The following is a 12,822-nucleotide window of genomic DNA, read 5'->3' as shown; positions in this document are numbered from 1 at the left end:
CCGACCACTTCCAAACAGCATCATCATGTCCTGGACTCCACCCCTCAGTCCCAGCATCCTGGTGCGAGGCTACATCATAGGCTATGGAGTAGGAAGCCCATACTCTGAGACAATCAGGGTGGACAGCAAGCAGAGATACTACTCCATCGAGAACTTGGGTGAGGAGCGTGAAGAAGGTGGAGCTGGGAGTTTGGGGGAGTGAGACGCAAGTTCAGGGACAGGAAATTAAAAACTTAATTTCCTGTTGGATACAGATCTCAGCAAGATAGAGCTGCAAACACCTTCTGAGGGATGATATACATTTAGGCTAACGTAAAATGATTTAGTACTTTTTTTGTTTTTTAATACCTTATTTAAGGTACAGAACCAGGGGTGTCTCACAAACTAATCTCTTTTTCACTTGCACTTGAGGTGGGTATTTGGTATTATAATAGATAATTGAGCTGTTGGTGGCAATAATACCACACACACGACATTCAAATCTGTTGTGAAAAAAGTACAACAAAGGCTGTTAGCAGCGTTAGCTTAGCTTAGCCTTGTTGAAGACTAACCCGCAAATTAAAACACACTGCCAACATAGGATTAGATACATTTTTTTTTAGATACATACAGTTTTATATAATGCACCTGTGAATGTGAATCTTGAAACAGGACTTTAAACATGTACTTTGCACCACCTACATGCTAGGGGAACATGCTCAGGGAAGACAGAGTATATTAGTTTGGATAAGAGTGCAGACTGATTTAAAATATTAATTGTTTTTTTTTTTTTTTGACGTGTGTCCCAGGCCTGACAACGTGCCAGTGTTGACACAGACGCTGTCCCATCTCCTCATTCATTATAATGATTAAAAGTGTCCATATTATTACTCTTAATAATTTAAAAGAAAGCTACTCCTGGTGAAGATGGAATGGTGAAAGAGAGAGAGATAAAGACACAGAGAGAGAGAGAGAACATGTCAAAGACAAACACAAATAGTTTTTTTTTCTTCGTATGTTAAGATAAAAATGTCCTGTCTTCAGTTTCATAAGGAAGCTGTGATGAAATGAAAAGTAAAGCAGATGCTGTGTTGCGCTCACTCACACGGGGCCAAGGGGAGCACATATGTTCACCACATTTATAATTCATCGACTTTATAAATTCAGGTGTGTGTGTGTGTGTGTGTCTGGGGAACAGAGTCAGGTGTGTTTGATTTAACTGATGCAAATGTTCTGTGCCGCCATCGTCACATCCTAAATAATAAGCATCTATGGGGCGCAGGGATACACCCCTGCTTAACAAGGAGTGTGTGTGATATGTCCCTTGTCAGGTGGTTTGTTGTGGTTCACTGTGACAGTGTCAGGCCACAGGTTTGACCAAAGAAGTGCGTGTTTATTTGTTTGTATCTATTGTGATATTTAGCCTGGTTATTAGCTAATTAGCGGGTGGTTAGCTAGAAAAAAACACATACACGATTTTGTCGGGTAGTTATAAATGCTACAATGTATGCTTATTTACATAATAAGTTTTTAACTTAATATTTGCTTAGAATTATAATAATCAAATCAATTTTATTAACCCCATTATTGTGTTTCTGTGTAATTCTCAGAACCCAGTTCTCACTATGTGATTTCCCTGAAGGCCTTTAATAATGCTGGAGAGGGAGTTCCTCTGTACGAGAGCGCCGTCACTCGATCTCTGACAGGTAAGATCTCACACACACACACGCCGACTGGTGGCAGTAGTATTGGTGTATAATAACAGTGAGGTTTCCAACTGACCAAACCTGTAATTCTGTTGTAATTTAAAGCCAGTGTTATCTATTTATGTTGTAGGTTAACAATAATCTGTTATAGAGTCATAAATGTATAGGCTAAATTGCGAACCAGCTGTTGACCACTGATCGCAGTCACAGTAATTGTGTATTAAACCCTGTTGAAGCTCAGCTCCTGTGGGCTTGAATAGAAAAAAACTATCATCACTGAGAAGCTAGACACTGATTGGCTAAATGAGAGTTGGTCTTCAAGGGAGTCAAGGGTCAAGGGCCCAAACTGCAGCCTGTACACAACAGGTGTCCAAAAGGCAGTTAGCATTTTGGATTTTGACCTTTACCTTTTATAAATATATACTGGTGAAATTATTGTTTTTTTTTTTCATTTTATTATAGGCATGCTAACGTATAGCATAGCATATAGCATAGGTTCGAATCCACCAGCTGCCAAGTTACCACTGAGGTGCTCTCAGCATGGCACCGTCCCCTCACACTGCTCCCTGGGTACCCACTGTTCACTTTGGTGATGGGTTAAATGCAGAGGTCACAGTGTGTGCAGTGATGTGTGCCACAATGACGAGGAGTTCACTTTCCTTTCCTTTCCTTTAATTTTCACCTTGGCTCTTCACACAAGGGAAGTTAAGCCACTATGGAGATAAATTATAGAGAGCAGAAAAAAAATGGCTTCACACGGAGAATGAGAAAAATCAGCACCCACTGATGATGTCATTTTGAGGAAGAACAAGCAAAAACCATTTGGACACAGCAACAGTGAAGGGAGAAGAGAACTGTTAACTTTTCAACTTCAGCTGCTCAGGACGGACTTTTGGATGTCTGGGCGACAGACCTCAAACAAAGACAGGTCACTTTGGATTCAAAAAGATATATATATGTCATGTGAAAAAATTAGGACACGCCATTAAATAGTCAGCTATTTATTAAGAAATGTTCACATATCATGTCCAATCTTATTTTTATTTATTTCTGGAAAAGAAAGTGATTTAATAGCAATTTTACAACAAAAAAGACCACTGTTTTACTCATAGAACAAAATATGATATGAACACAAATGTGTATTTTAATGAAGGAAAAAGTTAGGACACCCTACCCCTAATAGCTAGTGTTGCCCCCATTGGCTGAAATAATTTCAGTGAGACAATTCTTGTAGCCGTCTACCAGTCTCTGACATCGATCTAAGGAAAGTTTGCCCCACTCCCTAACGCAGTATTCTTTCAGCTGAGAGATATTTGAGGGGTTTCTTTCACGTACCACCTGTTTCAAGTCACCCCACAGCATCTCAATGGGATTGACATCCGGGCTTTGACTTGGCCATTCCAGGACTATCGACTTCTTATTTTTAAGCCAGTCCTTGATGGATTTGCTGGTCTGCTTTAGATCATTGTCATGTTGCAGAGTCCAGTTCCACTGCAGCTTTAATATTTTTTTACAGATGTTTATTTTGCTGTCATTTCTTTTCTAGCGATTACAAACGTAGATCCCTATGTTCCCGTTTTCGTAAAATGTCTGAACACAGCAGCTCAATCACCGCTCCATTTCTCTCTTTTTTTTTTTTTGAGTTTTTAACGTATACTCCTGTGTGTGTGTGTGTGTGGGGGGGGGGGGTTGTGTATGTGTAAAACTCTGTGGCTTCATCCTGCTGATGGTGAGCTGTAGAAGTGAGATAAATGAAACATGTCCAACTCTGGGCCAAGTTCTGTCTGTTTAAATGAGGCTGCAAACAGAGGCTGTGGTGCCGAGCTGCTCATATTCACTGATCATAAATCCTTTATTGCTTTAATTAGAAATGCCACATTTCTGACGTTTTCTTCAGCCTCTCATCAGGTCACAGGAAGAAGCAGCTGCAGTGAGATGGACTGTAATCATACTCATGGAAGAAAATGAAAGGGAGGGCAGAGTGGGGAAGATGATATAAAGAAGATGAGGGCGAGGAGAGACGGCGCATTTGAAAAGGATACATGCTGCATTCACAGTTTGCATCCTCAGACGGATATCTAAATGATTCTTAATCTTCAATCTTCACAATTAGAGAAGCACATACCTATATTTAGATCAGACCTAAGGAAGTGATAGCTGATCTTCTTTTTCTTCTTATTTTTTTTTCCTTCTTCTTTGTGTTCTTCTGCTTCTTCCTTATCTTGCCTGAGCTGTGATGTAAATCACTGACCATTAAACCCCAACGCCCCCGCCCCACCCCCATCCCCACTGTGGAGTCCATTGAAGTCAGTTGATGTCCATTCAAGCCTTCTTTGGCCAGGTAATTAAAGTGCTTTGGAGTCAGCGCTGCCTCTTACCTAATGAATAATAATAATGGCACTAGGGGGCAGCATGTGGTCCTCAACATCGAGGAATTATAGTCATGACACCACAGTTGAACCACAGCGGATCCACACATAAATCTGCACATCTGCAGCTCTCACAACTGGTATGCTGTACACATCAGACTGGCATGGGCTATAAATGGCCCCTTATAACCCCCCCGCAAGGGGAGTGGGACTCAGGCTATATCTATGCACTCAGGACTGAAGTTAAATACTAGAGGTGGCAGCCTGTGCTGAAAATATTTTTTACGAGCGATTGAGAGAATTGTTTAACGGTGGATCTCTGTTAATAGACCGCCCCATTCGCACCTCCTCACTCGCACAATGCGGAGGCAGAATCCGCTGCCAAGCATCCATTTAATCAACGAGTGAAGGACCTCAGAGAGAGGAGGTGGAGGAGGAGGTGAGGACGAGTCTGTGTGAGGTGTAGAATGTGGAGGAATAAAGATGCAGGAGGAAGTTGGAGGAAGGGTTCATTGAGAGTAAAAACAGAGCTAGGAGACAAAGCGGAAGGGATTTAAGAAAGGTGGGAGAAGAGGAAAGAGAGTGGGGAGGGAAGAGGAGAAGGAGGAGAACTCATGACCTGCATCCTCATCAGTATTCTGTTAAACTGCGTGCAGCTTAATTGTGATGCTGGACCAGTGGTTTAACCACCACAGCACCTCCCTGCAATGTGCCCCGCTCCACACAGCACCTCCCTGCAATGTGCCCCGCAGCTCCACTCACCCCTCCATCAATCTCCCCCCCTCTCTCATTCTCCTCCGCTCGCCCCCTCTGTGTTTGCCTGCAGCTCTACATCTCTCTTCTGTCACTGTTGATTCCCAGTGGTTTACGACCCAGACTTGGACAAATCAAAGCAGTTTAGACTCTTAGATGTGCTGATGTCATTGTGCGAATTCCAGAAGCGTTCACGCTGAACTGTCATCGTCATCTGTTTATACACAGTGGAAACAGCAGGAAAGAAGTCAAAGAGCAGAGACACTGAAGATGAATAATAGAAAACATGGAGGACATAGTACAGACAGGCAACCATAGACACTGCTGGTCCACTTTAGTTAGGCTTCCATCCCATGATGACTCCACAAATCCTTCAAACATTTCCTTATCAGTCTCTTATTTGTCTGAGTAGTGGTCACTGAGGCCACCCTGATTTTCATCAGCCAGTCCAATCCAGTCCAATTTAGTTCTTAGCTCAGACTGATTAAACCAATATTGCCTCTATGGACTACTCAGCTTTAATGTGAAAATAAAAATAAAATTTAGATAATTAGGAAATATATATTTAGTCATTTGGATTTGTTTTAATGGAAAAAAAAAAGAAACCTATCACATCAACAGTACGAAAAAAAAGAGAACTCTCCCTTTTAGCAGGAAGAACTCTGCAACAGGTCCAGACCACAGGTTCAGTTCTCTTTCAGTAAAAAGGAGAGAGAGGGAGCGGGGATGGATTAACAGCACAACAATTGGTGTGCAGTTAAACAAATTAATCAATAGAGTTAGATGTTAGAAGTAGTTTAATTGTATTAATAACTTATGAAGTTAGTAATGATGACAGCAGTGTCAGGTCTGGATCTTTTCTACAGTTTTTCAGTAACAGGAGCCAGCAAGGTGATAACAATGAAAGAGGAGAAGAGCTTTAACACTTAGTGGAGACAGAGAAACAACGTTTTATAATATTAATTAATATGTATATTTTTGTTCAAATAGTGGGGGAGATCCCAGTGTACCATTGGAGTTCCCCCAATAGGCTAGGTCTGCAGCAGTAGAACTAAGATTTCCAGATCAACTTTATTAAGAAGAAGGTATTACTTTAAATATAGAGAAAGTATCCATGGAATATCTTCTGTTCAATGTTTTTGACCATGTGACTTTACCCTCTAATCAACATCAGCGAATACAAACACGCAACTGATGTATGTGTGCCATCTTGTTCTTGTGTTTCCTGTAAGTAGATCAGTGTGTACAAAGCTGGAATCAACAGAGATGATCCTTTAGTTAACTGCCTCCCCCTCACTTCTCATTCTACCTCTCTGTTAGCATCTCTTAGCATCTGTTAGCACGTGTTCCCTGCTCTGCTGTCTTTGTGGAAGGAAGGAAAGTTGACTAACTATCCCATGGGGACTCCTGTCTGACCTCATCTGTCAATCTGTCCATAACCAAAGCAAACAAGAAGGGACTCAGGGCCGATCCTTGATGTAGTCCCACCTCCACCTTGAAGACTTCTGTCCTCCCAACAGCACACCCCACTGTTGTATTACTCTTATATATGTCCTGCACCAAACTAACATACTTCACTGCCACTCCTGACTTCCTCATACAAAACCACAATTCCTCCCTTGGCACTCTGTCATATGCCTTTTCTAAATCTACAAATACACAATGTAGTTCCTTCTGACCTTCTCTGTACTTCTTCATCACCATCCTCAAGGCAAATATTGCATCTGTGTCAGAGATGGCTCAATAAACGTGGACAGCACGTTTATTCTTTATGTATTATTTATTGTTTATTACGTTTATTGTGGACAGTGCCACAGCTCTATCAGTCTCGCCTCCATATTTTCATGCCACCGACGCCTCGCCATGGTTACTATCACTTTGCGCACATGGCGCACTGAGGGAGAAATGCTCCGGTCGGCTTGGGGCTCTGCTTCCATTGTGCGAAACAGTTTGTCGGCCGACCAAGATTTCATATTTCATGTCAGAAATTCTCCCAACCATCCGACGGTGGTGCGGGAACAGATAATCGGCCCTCGTCACCCCCTGTACACTGTACAGAAAAAGACACTCGACAAAATGTGAAATCAGGCCAAAACGTGAAAGTGGACCTGCCTCCACTCTTGTAAATCACCCTGTGTTCCTCTTTCTTTTGGAAATAGGTGTTTACCACAGCCATTTCCATTCTCTTTGTTTTGACCAGTGGTCTGTATGCTGGTATTAGCATGACAGTTGTGTGGTCAGAAGCCTCTAGGTGGGGCACAAATAGGGATTTGTAGGTGCCTTTCTGTAGAAGAAGCCTCTTGGATGAGAGGTAAAACGTCTTCTTTGAAAAAAATTCACGTCCAGTTGCCTAACGGAACTCAACTTTTCAACTTTTCTGTAGAGTGTACACATTGTCAAGAATATTGTTTCCCCATGTGGGAAAGTTAATATGTCCAGAGAGTTTGGGAAACATGCTCTTAGGGTCTGCATGGTTGAAATCACCAACTAGGATGGGGTCAGTGTCTGGATGGTCTGTCTGCTGTTCACTTATGTAGTGGTAGAGTTCATTCCGCACCTCACTCTTGTTGTCATTTGAGCCAGGGGGAATGTATATGGCTACAAGCATAATAGCAGTAAATTCCCTAGGCAGGTCGAATGGGAATCATAAACTCCACAACAGTGTTGCAACACCAGATATCGCTGATGTAAACACAGAGACACCCACGGCTAGCTGCACCTCCCTTGTCTAGCACTCTGTCCGCTCTGGAGCCGATAGCCACCCGAGCTGAATGGCGCAGTCTGATAAGATATGTTTCCACAAAAACAAGGAAAAACAGCAGAGTAAATGGATATAATCCAGCTTGTTGTCAAGCGACTGTACGTTCGCCAGTGTGATCGTAGAAATAGTTGGGCCGTGAGGGCGCCTCCACTGTGGGTGGGATACAGGAGTGGTGGTCGGTGGTCGTGAAGGCCTCCGGAGCAGACCGTTCTCTCGTACAACTTCAACAAGGATGAACATGTACACGCCAACAAACAACATAAATCACTAAAAAAAAACACTGTTTGTCCGGACGGAGTGGAGCCGGTGTAGGAAGTAGAGCATTACACCGCATTCCAAATTATTATGCAAATTATATTTTTAATATCTAAATAGTTGATGTAAATGACAGTCATCATAATTTTCAAGTGATCAACTGTTAGAGTACAATTCGAATGTTACTGAACAAACCTTTCAATGAACAGTATTTTTTTTTCTACTACTTTCTACTTAAAATGTACTGTTCCAAATTGTTACGCACAACAGAAGTTCAAAGTATTTTATTGTTGTAAAGAACTGAAAATGGTCATTTGTTAAATGAGAAGCATCAGCATTTCACGAAAACTTAAGTGTGATCGTTGTACTATTAAGAGATTAGTAGCTGATTCCGAGCACACACAGGTTCCTGCAGATAAAGGCACAATAAGGAAGGTTTCTGCCAGACAAATACATCGGTTTAAGAGAGCAGCTGCTAAAATGCAGTTACAAAGCAGCAATCAGGTATTTGAAGGTGCTGGTGCCTCTGGAGTCCCGGGAACATCAAGGTGTAGGATTCTCCAGAGGCTTGCAGTTATGCATAAACCTTCTATTCAGCCACTCTTAACCAATGCTCACAGGCGGAAATGGTTCCAGTAGGCCCAGAAATACATGCAGACTAATTTTTAAACAGTCTTGTTCACTGATGAGTATGGATAGTCCAGAGGGGTGGATGGATGGATCAACAAGACTGTGACGTCAGGAAGGAGGTGGCGTAGTCACGTTTTTGGGCTGCAATCATGGGGTTCCTGGTTGGCCCCTTTAGGGTTCCTGAAGGTGTGAATATAACCTCTGTAAAGTATGTGGAGTTTCTGACTGACCACTTTCTTCCATGGTACTAAAAGAAGAACCATGCTTTCCGTAACAAAAGCATCTTCATGCATGACAATGCACCATCTCATGCTGCAAGGAATACCTCTGCATCGTTGGCTGGTATGGGCATAAAGGAACAGAAACTTATGGTGTGGCCCCCATCCTCCCCTGACCTCAACCCTATTGTGAACTTTTGGAGCATCCTCAAGCAAAAGATCTATGAGGGCGGGAGGCAGTTCACATGCAAACACCAGCTCTGGGGGGTTATTCTGAAATCCTGCAAGAAAAGTTTAGCAGAAATGCTCCAAAAACTCACAAGTTTAATGGATGCAAGAATTGTGAAGTTCCTATGTTAAAATGTAACTTGACCTGTTAAGCTGTTTTTGATTGATATAGCATTTAATTTCAGTAAATATGACCTGCTGATGCTTCTAATTTAACAAATGACGATTTTCAGTTCTTTACAACAATAAAATGCTTGGAACTCTGTTCTGCGTAATAGTTTGGAACAGTGTATTTTAAGTTTTTATTTTAGAACTAAAATACTCTTATCATTGGGAGGTTTGCTCAGGAACATTTAAATTGTATTCTAACAGAGAAGAGATAAAAATATCGGAGAAAAATGTAATTTGCATAATAATTTGGAACGCAGTGTATACATATATACTCAGTGTAGCAGGTGAGAGCAGTTGAACTGAATAGAGGACGTGGCTGCAGGAGAGTTGGGAATTTCCACTGCCCAGGAACAGATTGATATGGTGAGCATGGCTGCAGAGGAGCAGACTATGACAAACCATTGGCTAAAAATATAAATAATGAAAATAAGTTGCTAAAATAAAGGAAACACTGGTTTCATACACCAGCTACTGTGACTGAATGTATCACCTGTAAAATATATATACATACATCTGATGTTTCATGCATGTTTATTGAAAGTCCAATGGATAATCTCATTCTATATGACTAAATATGAATGAAATAAAAAGAATTAAAATCAAAAAATATATTTTTAAACATGTACTGACATTTCTAGTATATTTGTGCCTTTTCCTTTACACTTGTAACATGTCCTGCCAATCAAACCAATACCTGTCTCGATAGAGGGTCAGAACACTGGGCTATCTGATCACTACATAAACCAAACAAGGTCTTTAACCTAATATTTAGTCATCCATAAGTTAGTCCAGCTGCAGCATTATCAGTCCTGTGGTCCATGTCTTGTTCAGACTATAACTGTCGGTGTCTCTGTCTTCTCACTCCTTCTCTTCTGTCTTCTCCCCTCTTTTTCACTTCACTCCTTTTATCCTTCTGATTCCCCATTCCCTCCTCATTCATCTTTCTCTTCTTCATGTTCTTCCTAAACTAACAAACCAACATGGCTGCCGACACTACATGTCAACCTTGTTCATGTCATTCATCATTTCTATGGTCATCATTTCTTTCCTACTTTTTTTTCAATTGCATGAATAATTCCATGGTAACCAAACTGCCTGTTTTTGCTTCCTCATTTTAACCATTATCACTCATCTGTCACCCACTGCACTGAATGGTTTCATTGATTATACCCAAACACATTTACCCCATCATCCTACCTGACCACCCATTGATCACACAAACGCATACACTCCAGACCCCATAGACCCATCCGAAGATGACCTTTTCCACCTCTTTGATAAATTCCCCACTCCCATGCCAGACACCAGCACTCCCATGATCCCTCCAGTTGGGGTCCAAGCCGTGGCCTTGTCCTCAGACTCAGTACGCGTCTCTTGGGCGGACAACTCCATGAACAAGAACCAGAAGACATCTGAGGCCCGCTACTACTCTGTTAAGTGGAAGACTAGCTACTCAACCAGTGGGAAGTACAAGGTTAGTGAGAACTCCACATGATGTGAAGAACTCATTTGTTGACCTCTATCTGGTACTGTTGTTAAATTTGACATTTTAAGAAATCATTTGTCGGTCTGTGGCTTTTGAGTAATCCTGATTTCTCTGGTGTAGGAGGTGAGAATGGTATTTGGCAGAACCCAAGTATTTCTGAAAAGGTCCATTCAAACCCTCTGCCCTCGTCACAATAAAACCACAATTATACGGCAGTGAAGTGCGTACGAAAACAAGATAAAATCCTTCAGAAAGTCTCAGACAGAAGGGGGGAAAAAACCCCTCAAATGTAATCTAAACTTGGCTGCAAAAGCACTCAAAATAGGAACTCCATATGAGTGCCAGACAGCCTTAATGGAGCACAGATGGAGGTACACACAAGACTCATTTTCCATCAGATTCTGAGACCAAGTAATTTTCTCACTGTGACAAGGACGACGAGGAGGGTAGTGTTGAAGTGAAAGTGTGTTGAAGTTTATGCAGCTCCTGTGTCTTTTTAACATTCACAGATGTCACAGTCTTTCCATCCAGAGTCCATTTGTCTAGGAGAAGTGTTGTTTCCTAAGGTCTGCTGTTTTCTCTCCTCAGTCGGCAGACACCACGGCCCTCAGCCACACCGTCACAGGCCTCAAACCCAATACGATGTACGAGTTTGCTGTCATGGTCACTAAAGGCCGAAAGTCCAGCACTTGGAGCATGACTGCACACGCTACCACATACGAAGCAGGTATCTTTTACAGAAAGCCATATAAATACATCAAATCATCTGGTACCATCCATCCATCCATCTATTTTCACCCGCTTACCCGTTACAAGGTCGCGGGGGGCAGCAGGCTCCATGACCGCCACTGAAATCACACTGCACTGTACCGTCATCTGGTACCACAGCAAAAAAACAAAAATGCTTTTTTTAGTCAGCGGCTGCTCCAGAATACGTTTTTTCACTGTGTCACAGTCTGTCCATTTGTAGCTATCTCCTGGCTGAAATACTTTTAGACATACTCTGCTATCCTTTAACTATTTTCTTTGCCAACTATAAGATATCCATGCATTGTTTTTGTTTGGGTGTTATTCCTGCCGTTAGTTCTGAAGGAATGTTTAGTTCCTTAGCTTTAATGTAGTTTTCTGCTATTTCATTTATCTTTTTATTGATACCACTAATTGATTTCCAACAATTTAACTGACACTTACTTTATTACTTCTAGCTAAATTCTTGTTAAGTTAAAAGGTTAGCGGTTTAGCTGTGTATGCTAATGTTTGTGCCGTGTCTGGCAACATTGTTGTGTATAACAAATATGTGAATGTAGCTTGTTTTTGACAAAAATTTAGTTGCTTTTGTTGTAAATTTTTATGATAAATCCTTTACCCATCTTGATTGTTAGTGTTGTACAAATTCTTGCTATACATATATTTCTTTTATTGTTGTTCGTGGTCAAGGTTGTACAAATTCTTGCTATACATATATATATATATTTATTGTTGTTCGTGGTCAATTTTGTGTCTTTTATGGTTATTGATATATGCATTCTGATTTCTTGTGAACTTCATCTATCATCAATCTAGCATTCCATGACTTCATCTATCATCAATCTAGCATTCCGTGATGTATTTTCAAGGAAGTGTTGGCTGTCTATAGGCTTACCTTTAGGTTTAATAATAGGGTCTGTTTCTTGAAGCAGGCTTAGTGCTTAATCCGTATTAGAGGGAACTCTGACTTTCCACGTCTCACGAAGCCAATTAGACCGAGACGCTGACTTGGTTGCTATGACCACATACACCGTGGAGCAAACCTGCTCCGGAGCAGTTTTATGGTCCTTAAGTCTGAGTTAATAAGTTAGTCCACAGTCATAAACAGGCCTTGGCCGTTTGTTGAGGAGCCTGTGGACATTGCAGCTCAATTGCTTAGAAGAAATTGATGCCAAGGGAGAATCCTGGGAGCACGACAAGATACTTTAGAACACATCGTTCACCAAACTTATTGTAGTCGTGTTCTTAGTTCGGAGCAAATACTGCGTATTGCACATCTGGGGTTTTTTTTTGCTAACAGTAGTTTCCTTTATAACATCGGTGATCATTGAGAACGTATCCGAGCCAACGGTGTGCCGATGTATGCGCAGAGTTGTCGCTCCACTGAAACGCACACTTCCAGCAGTGCTCTGTGAAGAAAAGTGCTACAGTTAAAGTTTTACTTTACTTATTACTATTATACTTAAGATCTTGGGATCTTTTATGGGAAGCGGCAGGAGTGATATGACGCCAAATATCA

The 12,822-nt window shown here is 41.4% G+C and overlaps 1 protein-coding gene across 1 annotated transcript in view; it reads left to right on the top strand.

Annotated features, from left to right (window-relative positions):
* dcc (DCC netrin 1 receptor) overlaps positions 1–12,822 on the top strand; it is a gene marked incomplete at its 5' end in the record, with an annotated part of 104,345 nt that overhangs the window by 63,101 nt on the left and 28,422 nt on the right. Inside the window, 4 exons of the mRNA XM_025061992.1 lie at positions 1–158; positions 1,590–1,685; positions 10,306–10,544; positions 11,145–11,283. The exon at positions 1–158 is cut by the window's left edge and continues 5 nt beyond it. Coding sequence (XP_024917760.1) covers positions 1–158; positions 1,590–1,685; positions 10,306–10,544; positions 11,145–11,283 — 632 coding nt within the window. The remainder of the gene's footprint in view (positions 159–1,589; positions 1,686–10,305; positions 10,545–11,144; positions 11,284–12,822) is intronic.

Source organism: Cynoglossus semilaevis, chromosome 14 (genome assembly GCF_000523025.1).
Source record: "Cynoglossus semilaevis isolate Cse_v1.0 chromosome 14, Cse_v1.0, whole genome shotgun sequence".
NCBI lineage: Eukaryota > Metazoa > Chordata > Actinopteri > Pleuronectiformes > Cynoglossidae > Cynoglossus > Cynoglossus semilaevis.
The sequence above is the reverse complement of the archived record's forward strand: the minus strand, read 5'-3'. Positions and strand labels throughout refer to the sequence as shown.